General features: G+C 43.3%; 1 protein-coding gene across 2 annotated transcripts in view; it reads left to right on the top strand.

Annotated features, from left to right (window-relative positions):
• Positions 1-15,108, top strand: part of slc49a4 (solute carrier family 49 member 4) — a 46,659-nt gene extending 31,551 nt beyond the window's left edge. The window contains exons 5-9 of one of the 2 annotated variants that reach the window (XM_034561566.1): positions 1,583-1,691; positions 6,135-6,202; positions 10,861-10,988; positions 11,885-12,067; positions 14,252-15,108. In XM_034561566.1, the coding sequence (XP_034417457.1) occupies positions 1,583-1,691; positions 6,135-6,202; positions 10,861-10,988; positions 11,885-12,067; positions 14,252-14,367 (604 nt within the window). In that variant the 3' untranslated portion in view covers positions 14,368-15,108. Of the gene's footprint in view, positions 1-1,582; positions 1,692-6,134; positions 6,203-10,860; positions 10,989-11,731; positions 12,068-14,251 lie in introns of those variants that run through there. The other variant, XM_034561567.1, reaches the window with a different exon arrangement.
• Positions 15,109-17,883: the final 2,775 nt, after the last annotated feature.

The following is a 17,883-nucleotide window of genomic DNA, read 5'->3' as shown; positions in this document are numbered from 1 at the left end:
AAACATGATATTGTGTCTGTAGTTCTAGTGAATGGATGATATGTTTCATATGAACATGATATTGTGTCTGTAGTTCTAGTGAATGGATGATGATATGTTTCATATGAACATGATATTGTGTCTGTAGTTCTAGTGAATGGATGATGTTTCATATAAACATGATATTGTGTCTGTAGTTCTAGTGAATGGATGATGATATGTTTCATATGAACATGATATTGTGTCTGTAGTTCTAGTGAATGGGTGATGATATGTTTCATATGAACACTATATTGTGTCTGTAGTTCTAGTGAATGGATGATGATATGTTTCATATGAACATGATATTGTGTCTGTAGTTCTAGTGAATGGATGATGATATGTTTCATATTAACATGATATTGTGTCTGTAGTTCTAGTGAATGGGTGATATGTTTCATATGAACATGATATTGTGTCCGTAGTTCTAGTGAATGGATGATGATGTTTCATATGAACATGATATTGTGTCCGTAGTTCTAGTGAATGGATGATGTTTCATATAAACATGATATTGTGTCTGTAGTTCTAGTGAATGGGTGATGATATGTTTCATATGAACACTATATTGTGTCTGTAGTTCTAGTGAATGGATGATGATATGTTTCATATGAACATGATATTGTGTCTGTAGTTCTAGTGAATGGATGATGATATGTTTCATATTAACATGATATTGTGTCTGTAGTTCTAGTGAATGGGTGATATGTTTCATATGAACATGATATTGTGTCCGTAGTTCTAGTGAATGGATGATGATATGTTTCATATGAACATGATATTGTGTCTGTAGTTCTAGTGAATGGATGATATGTTTCATATGAACATGATATTGTGTCTGTAGTTCTAGTGAATGGGTGATGATATGTTTCATATGAACATTATATTGTGTCTGTAGTTCTAGTGAATGGATGATGATATGTTTCATATGAACATGATATTGTGTCTGTAGTTCTAGTGAATGGATGATATGTTTCATATGAACATGATATTGTGTCTGTAGTTCTAGTGAATGGGTGATGATATGTTTCATATGAACATTATATTGTGTCTGTAGTTCTAGTGAATGGATGATGATATGTTTCATATGAACATGATATTGTGTCTGTAGTTCTAGTGAATGGATGATATGTTTCATATGAACATGATATTGTGTCTGTAGTTCTAGTGAATGGATGATGATGTTTCATATGAACATGATATTGAGGCTCCTCCTCCCCGTCTCCTCCGCCCGGTCATAACTCATTTACTGTTTAAATATGTTTATTCTTTATGACATAAATACTGTAAATCTACATGTCGGCAATATTAAAGTGATCTCGTTTAGCTGGTCCTGATGATCCAGGATGACGGACACCATGAGCGTCCAATCGACAGGCTTCCTCTGTGATTCACTTCCTGTGAACCAGAGGAACATCTCAGAGCGTCAGGGAGACGCCCACAGAGGTCTGCTGGTTGAGGGTTTACGTGGAGCAGACGGCTGCGTGTTAAACAAGTCTGTTTTTAAGGAACATGAATAAGTAAATCACCTTCCACCCTTCTCTGTGACCTCTGACCCCTGCAGTAACCTGAGGTTCCTGATGTTGGCGCTGGCCTACGCCGTCCCCTCTGGAGTGATCGCCGGCTGGGGGGGAGTCCTGGACATGGTCCTCACACCAGCTAAAGTCAGCCAGGTGGGCGGCACACACACACCACTCACACACAGACACACACCACTCACACACAGACACACACCACTCACACACAGACACACACACACACCACACACACACACACACACACACACACCCACACACACACCACACACACACAGACACACACACACCACACACACACCAAACACACACACACAAACACACACAGACACACACCACACACAGACACACACACACACCACACACACACAGACACACACCACACACAGACACACACACACACCACACACACACACACACACACACACAGACACACACACCACACACACACCAAACACACACAGACACACACCACACACAGACACACACACACACCACACACACACACACACCACACACACACAGACACACACACACCACACACACACCACACACACACAGACACACACACCAAACACACACACCACACACACACACACACACACACACACACACACACCACACACACACTCGCCGTGTTCAGTCCGAGGCGAGAGGAGGAGGTTCTCATCAGAGGAGATCACACGCCTCCATCTTTCCCCTCGTGAGCAGGTGCAGGTGTGTGTTTCTCTCCTCCACACTTCCTTCATCCCTGTGAGTGAAGGAGAACCTTCCGGTGCAAAAGTTACAGCTTAAAATAAGTCCATGTGCACGGGGAGGTGGAGGCGTGTGTGCTCTTCAAGTGGAGTAAATACATCTGCATCCTCTCTGTGAACCTCCATCATCCGGCTTCAGTCTGCTGAGAGCTTTGTGGATTCAGCTCAGCAACATGTCGCTGAGGGAGAGCAGTCTGAATATGAAGCCTGTGAACAAACAACCCTCCGCTCGCTGTTTCATTGTCTGTCAATCACCCACGGAAGATGTTCCCCAGTCTGAGCCTCGGGCCGAGGTTTCATCGGTTCTATTAATGTCCCCGTGCTTTTTAATAACTTGGTGCAAGCGGGTGGATGGAAACTCTCTATGACGTGTTCAAGGCGCTGCTCCATTGTTCTGCTGATTGCTCCATTGTTCTATTGATATGAACAGCTATATATGCAGACCAGACCCGGCGGGCGCTCGCAGGTCGCCTAAGTGCACCACATCTGATGTGATGTGGTTCCGCTCAGCTTCCTGCCAGCTTCCAGGCAGCTTCCAGGCAGCTTCCTACCAGCTTCCAGGCAGCTTACTCCCAGCTTCCAGGCAGCTTACTCCCAGCTTCCAGGCAGCTTCCTGCCAGCTTCCAGGCAGCTTACTCCCAGCTTCCAGGCAGCTTCCTGCCAGCTTCCAGGCAGATTCCTGCCAGCTTCCAGGCAGCTTCCTGTCAGCTTCCAGGCAGCTTCCTCCCAGCTTCCAGGCAGATTCCTGCCAGCTTCCAGGCAGCTCCTGCCAGCTTCCAGGCAGCTTCTAGGCAGCTTCCTGCCAGCTTCCAGGCAGCTTCCTGCCAGCTTCCAGGCAGCTTCCAGGCAGCTTCCTGCCAGCTTCCAGGCAGCTTCCAGGCAGCTTCCTGCCAGCTTCCTGCCAGCTTCCAGGCAGCTTCCAGGCAGCTTCCTGCCAGCTTCCTGCCAGCTTCCAGGCAGCTTCCAGGCAGATTCCTGCCAGCTTCCAGGCAGCTTCCTGCCAGTTTCCAGGCAGCTTCCTCCCAGCTTCCACAAACAAACAAACAAACAACAAACAAAGCGCCCCTGTGACCTGCTTCCTGATGGAGAGCACTTTACTTTACTCCTTGTGTAGTTGAGCCAATCACAGCCATGAACATCCGCGGTAACCAATGAATCGTGGTGCTCCTCAGCGAGGAGTTCACAGTGGGGCTAAATTACTGCTACTTCTTCTATACAACCAGAGGAGTCGCCCCCTAGTGGTCAGCGTTGGCTTCACTTTAAAGAACCATATTTTGCCTCCAAAGCTAACGTTCTCTGTTCTCCTTCATCCATTATTGTTCCCTCTCTTCTCTCTGGAGCCTCAGCTCACATTGATCTTTATTCCCAGCGTCCTTCCTGCAGGTGTGATGTGTCGGCATCTTTCTCTCCACTGTGTCCGTGTGATAAGTAGGACGTGTGAGTCGGGATGAGACCAGGACAGGAGGCCTTGAAGACTAGGTGGCTCTGATCTGGATCAGGGATGGTGGAGGATCTCCTGGGGTTTGAAGGCCTCCTGTTTGAGCTCTGCTGTGCTGACAGACCTGCAGCCTGAAGCATTTGGCATCCCCATAATGAGATCGGGGAACTCTTGTTGTTGTGGAGAGAAGCCGCCATGAAGGACTACTTCTGTTAGCTTGATTGCTGTTCACAAAGTCACTCTTGACTTTAGGCTCCGCCTTCAAGATGGAGCCCCTCCCTGCTGTTAAAGACGGGTGTGTTGATTGTGTGGGAGGAGCAACTGATTGGCTTCAACAGGCTTCCAACAGGAGGAGAGAATAAACATGTTCACTGAGCAGAGCCTGAACGCATCATGAGAACGTTATCATTTACCTTCATGTTCACTGAGCAGAGCCTGAACGCATCATGAGAACGTTATCATTTACCTTCATGTTCACTGAGCAGAGCCTGAACGCATCATGAGAACATTATCATTTACCTTCATGTTCACTGAGCAGAGCCTGAACGCATCATGAGAACGTTATCATTTACCTTCATGTTCACTGAGCAGAGCCTGAACGCATCATGAGAACGATATCATTTACCTTCATGTTCACTGAGCAGAGCTTCATGTTCACTGAGCAGAGCCTGAACGCATCATGAGAACGTTATCATTTACCTTCATGTTCACTGAGCAGAGCCTGAACGCATCATGAGAACGTTATCATTTACCTTCATGTTCACTGAGCAGAGCCTGAACGCATCATGAGAACGTTATCATTTACCTTCATGTTCACTAATCAGAGCCTCGAGTGATCACATGTTCTACAGATCACATGTTCTACAGATCACATGTTCTACTGATCACATGTTCTACTGATCACATGTTCTACTGATCACATGTTCTATTGATCACATGTTCTACTCATCACATGTTCGAGTGATCACATGTTCTACTGATCACATGTTCTACTGATCACATGTTCTATTGATCACATGTTCTACTGATCACATGTTCTATTGATCACATGTTCTACTCATCACATGTTCGAGTGATCACATGTTCTATTGATCACATGTTCTATTGATCTCATGTTCTATTGATCACATGTTCTATTGATCTCATGTTCTATTGATCTCATGTTATATTGATCACATGTTCTACTGATCTCATGTTCTATTGATCACATGTTCTATTGATCTCATGTTCTATTGATCACATGTTCTATTGATCTCATGTCATATTGATCACATGTTCTACAGATCACATGTTCTACTGATCACATGTTCCACTGATCACATGTTCTACTGATCACATGTTCTATTGATCACATGTTCCACTCATCACATGTTCTACTGATCACATGTTCTACTGATCACATGTTCTACTGATCACATGTTCCACTCATCACATGTTCTACTGATCACACGTTCTATTGATCTCATGTTCTATTGATCACATGTTATACTGATCACATGTTCTACTGATCACATGTTCCACTGATCACATGTTCTACTGATCACATGTTCTACTCATCACATGTTCTACTCATCACATGTTCGAGTGATCACATGTTCTATTGATCTCATGTTATATTGATCACATGTTCTACTGATCACATGTTCTATTGATCACATGTTCTATTATCACATGTTCTATTGATCTCATGTTCTATTGATCACATGTTCTATTGATCACATGTTCTACTCATCACATGTTCTATTGATCACATGTTCTATTGATCACATGTTCTATTGATCACATGTTCTACTCATCACATGTTCTATTGATCACATGTTCTACTCATCACATGTTCTACTGATCACATGTTCTACTGATCACATGTTCTATTGATCACATGTTCTACTGATCTCATGTTCTACTCATCACATGTTCTATTGATCACATGTTCTACTCATCACATGTTCTATTGATCACATGTTCTACTCATCACATGTTCTACTGATCACATGTTCTATTGATCACATGTTCTATTGATCACATGTTCTAGTGATCACATGTTCTACTCATCACATGTTCTATTGATCACATGTTCTACTCATCACATGTTCTACTGATCACGTGTTCTATTGATCACATGTTCTATTGATCACATGTTCTACTCATCACATGTTCTATTGATCACATGTTCTACTCATCACATGTTCTATTGATCACATGTTCTACTCATCACATGTCCTACTGGATACTGGAGGATAGAACTTGATTTCCTCTCTGATGGTTAACGATAGACTGAAGGGGGGGCAGAACTGATCAGGATCAATAACGATCCGTTACACCAGTATTCTCTTCCTCTCTTCCTCTTTTCCTCCCCCTCACCATCACCTGTTCCTCTTTAACTTGCAGGTGGACGCCGGTTGGATCGGTTTCTGGTCGATTATTGGTGGCTGTGTGTTTGGAGTGGCGATGGCCAGGTAAGCTCACCTGGATGTTTCTCCTGTGTCACTGGACAATATCTTAATTTACAATTATTTAAAAAGTCAACTACCATCTGCAGGTCGAGAATACGGCTGATATTTTGTCTAAAGTGCCAGAAAACTACTTTTCTGTGCTTTTGTTGGACTCTCTGTAGCCTCGCAGGTCACAAGTGGTACTACAGGACGGGAGGGGCGGGGCTAGTTGGTTAGGGGGCGGGGCTAGCAGATATAAGCATAATTAAAGCTGCAAGAACTTTGTCTTCATGGCAAAGAGTGTCGCTACGGTAACAGCCTTTTAAGATTTTGACAACATTTAATTACTAAGGTATTTAGGTTGTACTGACCAAATTTGAAGTCTCTGATGATTTACCTAGGAGGAGTTGAATAGACTAAAGCATGAAAAAATTTACGAAAAAATCACACAGAAATCAAAATGGCTGACTTCCGGTACGGTTTAGAGCATGGTCCCAAGAGACTTCCTTTTCTGTTTACTTGTTTTACATTTACCTACCAAGTTTCATACATGTAGGTCAAACGTAGCGCCGGGGCTGCTTAAATTAATGTTCGTAGGGGGCGCTATCGAGCCATATTGCCATTCTGAAGCATTACAATCGTATCAGGTAACTACATCTTTGACTTTAAATGTGTACTAAGTTTAGTTATGTTTGGAGCATGTTACATTGGTTTATTCAGTCAAACTTCACCGATCAAACTATAGAGACATTTGTTTTATACCCAAACGCGAAATCCCTAAAATATCACATTTTTCGCCCGTCTCGATATGCATGGAAATTTCACACATTTTGGGGTATGATGAATACGTCTGGGAAACGTTTCTTTTGGAGAGGAAAAGAATAATTCCTAGAAATACAATAGGTTCCTCTACGACGAAGTCGTCACGAGGACCCTATTAATATTTTATTTAGGAAGCACTTTGTAAGAAACTAAAAGCCATTTTACAAAAGAGATCAAATGAGAAATATTAAAAAGGAAACAGACCGTTCAAAAGTGCTTCTTTTGAAGTAGAGCAGAGCATCTGAGACCCTGATGTTTCTCAACACTGTGACCTCATGATGGTCATTTCTAACAGTTTTACATCTTTTAATAGTTAAAATAGTCTTTTTTCCTCACCTCTGTATCTTTAATACAAACCTTCTGTAAATCTGGAGTAACGTGACACAAAGACGTCTGTGAACAAAGTGCACTTTCATTTTAAAAGCGTGGCGATAATCAATCTGTGTTGAGATCCGGTTCATATGATTAATAACCCATACATGGCACACAGAGAGCCTTTGAAGGTTGGATTGAGGGGAAGGAGGGCGTCTCTCTCTCTCTCTCTAATCTCATCTTCTGTCTTTTAATAAACGAGCCGATGCAGCCGCGCTGTGATTGGCTGAGGGGAGCGGGTGCTGATGCAGAAGCCACTCGTCCTCCTGTGATGGATGGACGTTCATCGAGGCTCAATCAGCACTTCCAGGCCGCTGTTTTCTTAAAAGCTGCAATCAGGGAATGAAAGGAATGAGCCCGTAACTCTCTGTAATCAATGCAGCCGTTGGCACCAGTGTGTAAACAGAGCTGAGTTATGGGGGGGGGGGTCCTTCTGGGGGGCAACAGGTGGGACTTGAGTGAACCCCGAAGCACCAGAAGATGAGCATTTCAATAGTTTCATTGTTCTTCTTAAGGGGCCAACACTGTCAAATATACATACATACTGTATAATAAGAGGGACACTTTGTTGTGCAGCTTTATTTCATCACTATCTATCTTAAAGTTTAACTGTTGCACAAACACCTCATCAATAAAAGAAGTCCGCTCAGCTGTTCACTTAGAACCTCATGACGGGTTCTTCTCACTTCTTGTGGATTAAACCCGGAGCAGTTCAAATCCAATGGATTTAAGAAGAAGTACCTCTAGGACGCCGTTAAGGCCGAGTGACACCGGAGCAGCGAGCTCGTCCTCGGACCTCCTTCCTGTCACAAGAAGACAGAAGCTCGTGACAGGAAGCTGGAAGCTCGTGACAGGAAGCTGGAAGCTCGTGACAGGAAGCTGGAAGCTCGTGACAGGAAGCTGGAAGCTCGTGACAGGAAGCTGGAAGCTCGTGACAGGAAGCTGGAAGCTCGTGACAGGAAGCTGGAAGCTCGTGACAGGAAGCTGGAAGCTCGTGACAGGAAGCTGGAAGCTCGTGACAGGAAGCTGGAAGCTCGTGACAGGAAGCTGGAAGCTCGTGACAGGAAGCTGGAAGCTCGTGACAGGAAGCTGGAAGCTCGTGACAGGAAGCTGGAAGCTCGTGACAGGAAGCTGGAAGCTCGTGACAGGAAGCTGGAAGCTCGTGACAGGAAGCTGGAAGCTCGTGACAGGAAGCTGGAAGCTCGTGACAGGAAGCTGGAAGCTCGTGACAGGAAGCTGGAAGCTGGCTCCAAAGATGTCAATGTGACTCACGAGGAGCAGTTCGGCATCCCTGAGCCAGTTAGAACACGGACTCTTTCTAAAGGGGTTCTGTGCTGCAGGTGTTCCTCATGTCACCACATGGAAGAGCAGGAGCAGGGAGGAGGAGGAAGAAGAAGAGGAGCAGGAGGGGGAGGATGAGGAGGAACAGAAAGAGGAGGAAAAGGAGTTGGAGGAAGAAGAGGAGGAGGAGGAGGAGAAGGAGGAGGAGGAAGAAGAGGAGCAGGAGGGGGAGGATGAGGAGGAACAGGAAGAGGAGGAAAAGGAGGAGGAGGAAGAAGAGGAGGAGGAGGAAGAAGAGGAGGAGCAGGAGGGGGAGGATGAGGAGGAGGAGGAAGAGGAGGAAAAGGAGGAGGAGGAAGAAGAGGAGGAGGAGGAGGAAGAGGAGCAGGAAGAGGAGGAGGAAGAGGAGGAGGAGGAGGAAGAAGAAGAGGAAGAGGAGGAGGAGCAGGAAGAGGAGGAGGAGGAGGAGGAGGTGGTCTGAGCCAGGCTGGACTCCATCTAACTGAGAGGGAATAAAACCATTGGTTTAGTCTGTTGTTATTATTATTATTATTATTGTTATTCTTCCCTCTCAGGAAAGGCAGACAGGCCTAATTTATTATATCACACTGAAGATGATATTTGGCAGCGCAGAACGTTTAATCTGATCCTACATCTTTATGGCCAATAACTCCTGAAAGATGGACTCTTAATTCTGCCGTTCCCTCTGGAGATGACACGACCCTCTTCACTCACCGTGGGAAGGAACCCGGGACACGTAGTTATCATCCTTTTGCTAAGCCCCGCCCCTCTAACAAACACCAGCCAATCACAATCATAATAATAGTAATAATGAAGCGTATCCTCACACTTTGTGTGATATGATATAAAAAGCAAACTTCCTTCTTCACAGGAAACAACTTAGTTATGTTTAGGAATTTAACCCTAAAACAGAAAGAAGTCAAGTATTAAAATGTGTTATAATAAAGGAAATAAAGATTTAATATCCTGTAAAATAGAAGATGTTCACGACTTCCTGTTTCTGAATGATCTTTGTAGTGTTTTTATGTCAGAATATCTCAAATGTCAGGTTCCACGTCCAGTATGAACTCAGTGTGTTTTTATTAAAACAATATGTCTCTGGTTTAGTGTTTATTCACACCGTTGTGATCTCTATATTGATATTAATCAAGTAAAAGCCAGCGGGGTCTCACAGCTGTTTGAATCAAAGTGTTTAAACTCTTTATCAAGTGGACTCAGGGACCATAGGATATAAGCTACTTATGGGGTTCCTGCTCAGAGGACCAGATTGGAAGTGATACGGGGGGGGGGGGGGGGGGGGGGGGGGCTGAGGATTTCATCTCTGGCACCGTGGGAGGGGGGACGGGTCTGTGGCAGATGGGCGATGCAGATTGGAGGGGCGTCGCTTTGGGAAAGAGAAAGAAGCTCATTGATTCAGACTGAGATATATCATCTGTGAGCTTCATGTGTTTCTCCTGACCACCAGGGGGCGACTCCTCTGGTTGTATAGAAGTCTATGCTTCATGTGTTAAAGCTGCATTCTCTCTCCTGACCACCAGGGGGCGACTCCTCTGGTTGTATAGAAGTCTATGCTTCATGTGTTAAAGTTGCATTCTCTCTCCTGACCACCAGGGGGCGACTCCTCTGGTTGTACAGAAGTCTATGCTTCATGTGTTAAAGCTGCATTCTCTCTCCTGACCACCAGGGGGCGACTCCTCTGGTTGTATAGAAGTCTATGCTTCATGTGTTAAAGCTGCATTCTCTCTCCTGACCACTAGGGGGCGACTCCTCTGGTTGTATAGAAGTCTATGCTTCATGTGTTAAAGCTGCATTCTCTCTCCTGACCACCAGGGGGCGACTCCTCTGGTTGTATAGAACACACACACACTGACAGACTCTAGCTGAACTAATCAAACACTTCCTGCTTTCTTCCTCGAGCACCAAACCAAAGTAATCAGCGTTTCTTCTGGAGCTGCAACTAATCTGTCGTGATGTTCTCCCACGAGGAGCTTCGAGGCTTTGGGAGAACTAACAATGAGAGAGGGGGGGGGGGGGGGGGGGGGGAGTCTTCCACAACACACACACACACATATATATATATATATACGTATGTGTGTATATACACACACATACACAAGTCATCTCCCGTCCTCTGAGCTGAGTGTCTCTGCTGCTTGATGAAGAAGATCTCTCTGGTCCTCCAACAGGTTTGCAGACTCCATCCGGGGGATGCTGAAGCTGATCCTGGTGCTGATGCTGGCGGGCGCCTCGCTGTCCTCCACCTGGTTCACGCTCACCTGTCTGAGCTCCTTCACGCACCTCCCCTCCACTGCAGGTGGGTGGCTCTGCAGCTCGGTTCCTCCTGGGTGGCCCTGGTCTCGGGGCTCCGTGACTAGAGGGACCTAATGGGGAGCTGGTTTGGACCAATCATGCTCCAGAGCTTCGTCTCCACACGTTTCAGATGAGGACTTTAAAAGATTACACATTTAAAATGCCTTTTACCCCGAGGAGGAAATTTGTTTTTAATTTACTGGAGAATCCATGAAATGAGTTGCAATCGTAATTCAAGTCAACTAAAAACATCAATATATAATTAATATAATTTATTTCTATATATTTTTCTATATATATATATATATATATATTTTAAATATATTTATATTTATTTTTTCTATATATATATATATATTTTTTTTTTAAATATATTTTTATTTATATTTATTTATATTTATAGATATTTTTTCTATATATATATATATATATATATATATATATATATATATATATATAATTTTTTGTTTATGTCCAAACATTCTTGTGACACCATCCTGTTGGTTATGACTCGGGGGTCAAATGTCCTCGAGGACTGAAAACACAGAACCTCTTGGTCCTTTAATAATAATAATAATAATAATATGTTCTATTAAACAAAGTGTATCACCAGAAACATGCAGAGTACTGACGTTTAGAAGTGACGTAGTATATGAGGTACTTCTACACAGTAGATGGACGTATTCTAGCCTCCTGAGGTTTAAGTGAACGTTGTATTAATATTTTCTTTTCTTTACCTTCCTGAAGCTGTTTTCTCTGATCTCCTCAAACACACCTCCATTCATAGAACCAGTGTGTGCAGAGAAACCAGCTTCAGCTCCCACAGAGTCCTTTGGGGTGAAGCTGTGAAGGTGAACACACCACAGTAACCTGGTTCTTCATCTTCCTCCTCTTCCTCAGCCATCCTGTACACGTCCTGCATCATGCTGGGCATCTTCATCAACAGCAGCGTGCCCATATTCTTCGAGCTCCTCATCGAGACCGTGTACCCGGTCCCTGAAGGCATCACCTGCGGAGTGGTCACGTTCCTGGGGAACCTGGTCTCAGGCCTGCTGCTCATGTTCCTCACCTTTTACTCTACAGGTGAGACGGTGTTGAATACTGTGTGTGAGTGTGTGTGAGAGTGTGTGTCTGTGTCTGTGTCTGTGAGTGTGAGTGTGTGTGTGTGTGTCTGTGTGTCTGTGTCTGTGTCTGTGAGTGTGAGTGTGTGTGTGTGTGTCTGTGTGTCTGTGTCTGTGTCTGTGAGTGTGAGTGTGTGTGTGTGTGTCTGTGTGTCTGTGTCTGTGTCTGTGAGTGTGTGTGTGTGTGTGTGTCTGTCTGTCTGTCTGTCTCTCTGTCTGTCTGTCTGTCTCTCTCTCTGTCTGTCTGTGTGTCTCTCTCTCTGTCTGTCTGTGTGTCTCTCTCTCTGTCTGTCTGTCTGTCTGTCTTTCTGTCTGTCTGTATGTCTGTCTGTCTGTCTGTCTGTCTGTCTGTCTGTCTGTATGTCTCTCTGTCTGTCTGTCTGTCTGTCTGTGTGTCTGTCTGTCTGTCTCTCTGTCTGTCTGTCTGTCTCTCTGTCTGTCTGTCTGTCTCTCTGTCTCTCTGTCTGTCTGTCTGTCTCTCTCTCTGTCTGTCTGTCTGTCTGTCTCTCTGTCTGTCTGTCTGTCTGTCTGTCTGTCTGTCTGCCTGTCTGTCTGCCTGTCTGTCTGTCTGTCTGTCTGTCTGTCTGTGTTTCTCCTGCATATCATCAGATCATTCAGCACAGAAATAATTGAGTTGTTTAGTGCAAAGAAGTTTCTGCTAAACTTTTTAGTCTCTTCACTGTTTCAACCCTGTAAAGACGGTGGAAGTGTTTAAAAACAACAACAACAACAACAACAACAACAAATACCTTTCTTTGAGGAGCTCAGTCACTCCTGAGAGAATAAAAGACCTTTTTCATTTCCTGTTTTGTTTTTGACACACTTTTGAGAACGTTGACAGAGAATGAACAGCAGGGGGGTGGGGGGGGGGGTCTAAAGCACAGACTGAGAATATAATGGTTATATATATATATATATATATTACCATTATTAATTTACTAAATGAACATCACGATTTATTGAAGAAGACTTGAGACATAAACTCATGTTTACAATGTTTACTGAGGGAATAAATCAAAGGAAGTAGAGTCATTTATATAGACTTCTATACAACCAGAGGAGTCGCCCCCTGGTGGTCAGTAGAGAGAATGCAGCTTTAACAAATGAAGCATAGACTTCTATACAACCAGAGGAGTCGCCCCCTGGTGGTCAGTAGAGAGAATGCAGCTTTAACAAATGAAGCATAGACTTCTATACAACCAGAGGAGTCGCCCCCTGGTGGTCAGGAGAGGGAATGCAGCTTTAACACATGAAGCATAGACTTCTATACAACCAGAGGAGTCGCCCCCTGGTGGTCAGGAGAGAGAATGCAGCTTTAACACATGAAGCATAGACTTCTATACAACCAGAGGAGTCGCCCCCTGGTGGTCAGGAGAGAGAATGCAGCTTTAACAAATGAAGCATAGACTTCTATACAACCAGAGGAGTCGCCCCCTGGTGGTCAGTAGAGAGAATGCAGCTTTAACACATGAAGCATAGACTTCTATACAACCAGAGGAGTCGCCCCCTGGTGGTCAGGAGAGAGAACGCAGCTTTAAAACATGAAGCATAGACTTCTATACAACCAGAGGAGTCGCCCCCTGGTGGTCAGTAGAGAGAATGCAGCTTTAACACATGAAGCATAGACTTCTATACAACCAGAGGAGTCGCCCCCTGGTGGTCAGTAGAGAGAATGCAGCTTTAACACATGAAGCATAGACTTCTATACAACCAGAGGAGTCGCCCCCTGGTGGTCAGTAGAGAGAATGCAGCTAGGAGGAGAGCTCCTATCCTGAGCTCAATGATGACGAGCAACACGACTGATATCACTGAATTATTCAGAATCCTAATGAACGACTTTGCTTGTCAGGATTCTCTATTGATCGTCATTAGTTCTGCGATCAATTATTCAACTCTGGGTGGTTCTGTCGATGATGTCATTATGTAGGAACATGAGGTCATACGTTGTTCTTACTGTCACTTCCTGTTCAGGTGTGAAAGTGAAAGTATGAACACGCATCCACAAAGATAAATACTTTATTGATCCCTGATATATACAGACTTATATATAAGAAAGAGAAATTATCAGAAATTAATGTGTGAAAATATATCTTTTATACTAACAAATGTAACAATAATAATATGAATGTGTACATATTCCCCCCAGACGTGTCCTGGTTGAACTGGTGTGTGACCGGTTCCTGCCTCTTCAGCCTCGTCCTGCTCCTCTTCTTCAGGGAGTCCTACGACCGTCTGTACCTGGACGTCTTCGTGGCCGTGTGACGCCGCGAGGACGTCCATGATGATAAAGAACTGAATGATACTTGTTGCACAAAGAGGAGGACGGGACTGAACCAGTCAGCAGTCGTTGTTTACAGATGATGTTAACGGGGCGATCCGCTGCTCCGGCCAATCAGCAGGCCCGTCGGGGGTCGTGCTCCAAAGTGACCTTCAACGGATTTTAGAACAATAATATGCAAAAAGGAGGTCTGGATGCCGGAGACGAGTGCTGAACCTGCACTTTGATTTTGACTTTTGTTTCTCGGCTCGAGTTGTTCTCTTCTTTTTTTTTTTGTGGGGTAATCGTGTCAAATGAGGTTTTAGTTGTTTTTATTCATGCGTTTTCCTCTCAGCCAGTATTTATAGAAAGTGTCTCAACACTAACGCGGTTAGTTCCCCTGATATTGTGTGTGTGTGTATATATATATATACACACATCCTCCTCAGAACCTGAAGGGAACAGAAAAGGTTTCTTTGGAAGATCAAACTGGAGCCGAAGCACAAACGGCTTCAGAACAGGAGAAACTTCTTCCTCGTCCTCGTCTTCTCGCAGCAGCTCTGAGGAGTTTTAATGTGCGCTCCTCTGAGGAGGATGAAGGAGGCGCTTTCATGTTTCCTGGTGCTTGTTGTTTTTTTGTTTTTTTACTCTCCTTGTACAGAAAGAGGTCGTCTTTTATCTGCTGACATGTTGCCTTAATTACCCGGTTCCTCCTCCACACAGGGTTTTATCTCTGTGTGTGTGTTTGTGTGTATATATATATATATATATATATATATATATATTTATATATATATATATATATATATATATATATATATATATATATATATATTTATATATATATATATATATATATATATATATATATATAGATATGCATTTATATATATATATATATATAATTATATATATAGATATGCATTTATATATATATAATTATATATATATATATAATTTTATATATATATATATATATAATTATATGTATGTATATATATATATATATATTTATGTATATATTTATATATATATATATATGTATAATATATATGATGTTAAAGTTCATGTTCTCCTGTTTTACAGCACACACACACACTCTCGCACTGTGGTTTTTCCACTGTGGAAAAGGATTATAAATGTGACTGTTGAATATTTCCAGCACCTTATTGAAATAAAGTTTTTTGAGATGATCTGATGTTTTTTTTTACCTTTGACCTCAGGCGAAGCTTCTTACTGAGTCGATCACTGAAACCTGAAAGGTCAACACACAAGGAAACAACTTAGTGAGGTTTGAATTAAGATAACTAAAGAAGTGTCTAACAGACGTTAAGTTACTAATAAATCAACAGCTTTTTATTTAAATATAAAATAATCAATGTCAGCTTAAATGTAGGAATATGCTCCTAAATTCACCAAAAGCTCCCGTTAGATAATGCCTCAATTGCATAATCAAACAAAAATATTTCAGAAAACCCAAAACACAAATACTCATGTGAGTGTCAGTGATGAACTGGTGAAGTTTCATATCTGTGAGTGTTGAGGGTTCGTGAGACTTGGTGACGTCATCATGTGAGATCCACTATTTAACACTTTAAACTTAGTCTCTGTGAGGACGCAAGGACGCTCTCTAAGGACACTAAGAACGCTCTCTAAGGACCCTCTCCAAGGACACTAAGAATGCTCTCTAAGGACTCTCTCCAAGGACACTAAGAACGCTCTCTAAGGACTCTCCAAGGACACTAAGAACGCTCTCTAAGGACCCTCTCCAAGGACACTAAGAACGCTCTCTAAGGACTCTCTCCAAGGACACTAAGAACGCTCTCTAAGGACACTAAGAACGCTCTCTAAGGACTCTCTCCAAGGACACTAAGAACGCTCTCTAAGGACTCTCCAAGGACACTAAGAACGCTCTCTAAGGACCCTCTCCAAGGACACTAAGAACGCTCTCTAAGGACCCTCTCCAAGGACACTAAGAACGCTCTCTAAGGACTCTCTCCAAGGACACTAAGAACGCTCTCTAAGGACACTAAGAACGCTCTCTAAGGACTCTCTCCAAGGACACTAAGAACGCTCTCCAATGACTCTCTCCAAGGACACTAAGGATGCTCTAGACGCTCTCTAAGGACGTTCTCCAAGGACGCTCTCCAAGGACGCTCTCTAAGGACACTAAGAACGCTCTCCAAGGACACTAAGAACGCTCTCTAAGGACACTCCAAGGACACTAAGGATGCTCTAGACGCTCTCTAAGGACGCTCTCCAAGGACGCTCTCCAAGGACACTGTCCAAGAACGCTCTCCAAGGACGTTCTCCAAGGACGCTCTCTGAGGACGCTCTCTAAGGACGCTCTCCAAAGACGTTCTCCAAGGAAGCTCTCCAAGGACGCTCTCTAAGGACGCTCTCCAAGGACACTAAGAACGCTCTCCAAGGACACTAAGAACGCTCTCCAAGGACGCTCTCCAAGGACGCTCTCTAAGGACGCTCTCTAAGGATGCTCTCCAAAGACGCTCTCCAGGTACACTCTCTAAGGATGCAAGGACGCTCTCTAAGGATGCTCTCTAAGAACGCTCTCTAAGGATACTCTCCAAAGACGCTCTCCAAGGACGCTCTCTAAGGATGCTCTCTAAGAACGCTCTCTAAGGATACTCTCCAAAGACGCTCTCCAGGGACGCTCTCTAAGGATGCAAGGACGCTCTCCAAGGACACTAAGAACGCTCTCCAAGGACGCTCTCCAAAGACGCTCTCCAGGGACACTCTCTAAGGATGCAAGGACGCTCTCTAAGGATGCTCTCTAAGAACGCTCTCTAAGGATACTCTCCAAAGACGCTCTCCAGGGACGCTCTCTAAGGATGCAAGGACGCTCTCCAAGGACGCTCTCCAAGGACACTAAGAACGCTCTCCAAGGACACTCTACAAGGACGCTCTACAAGGATGCTCTCCAAGGATGCTCTCCAAGGACGCTATCTAAGGACGCTCTCCAAGGACACTAAGAACGCTCTCAAAGGACGCTCTCCAGGGACACTTTCTAAGGATGCAAGGATGCTCCCTAAGGACGCTCTCTAAGGACACTTATTTCACTCAACATAACATAATAAGTGTTTCTCAGCATTTTACGATGTCATGTGTGTGAGGATATGAGATGAATATGAAGTTTGTGATCACATGAACTCATCATGAATCCTGAGTTTCAGCTCTCCGTCCTCTGCGTCCTTGTTACTCTGCAATAAAACCAAATGATCAGAAAAACATTATATAAATACATATATTTATATATAAATATATATATTTATATATATTTATATAATTATATATATGTATATATATATTTATATATATACATATATATATATGTATATAATTAAATATATATATGTATATATATTTATGAATATATATAAATAATTATACATATATATAAATAAATATAAATGAATAAATATAAATATATATATAAATATATATTTATATATGTATTTATATATATATATATTCATATATTTACATATATATTTATAAATAAA

The sequence above is a fragment of the Cyclopterus lumpus genome, chromosome 21 (genome assembly GCF_009769545.1).
Source record: "Cyclopterus lumpus isolate fCycLum1 chromosome 21, fCycLum1.pri, whole genome shotgun sequence".
Lineage (NCBI taxonomy): Eukaryota > Metazoa > Chordata > Actinopteri > Perciformes > Cyclopteridae > Cyclopterus > Cyclopterus lumpus.
This window is presented reverse-complemented; position numbering and strand designations above follow the sequence as displayed.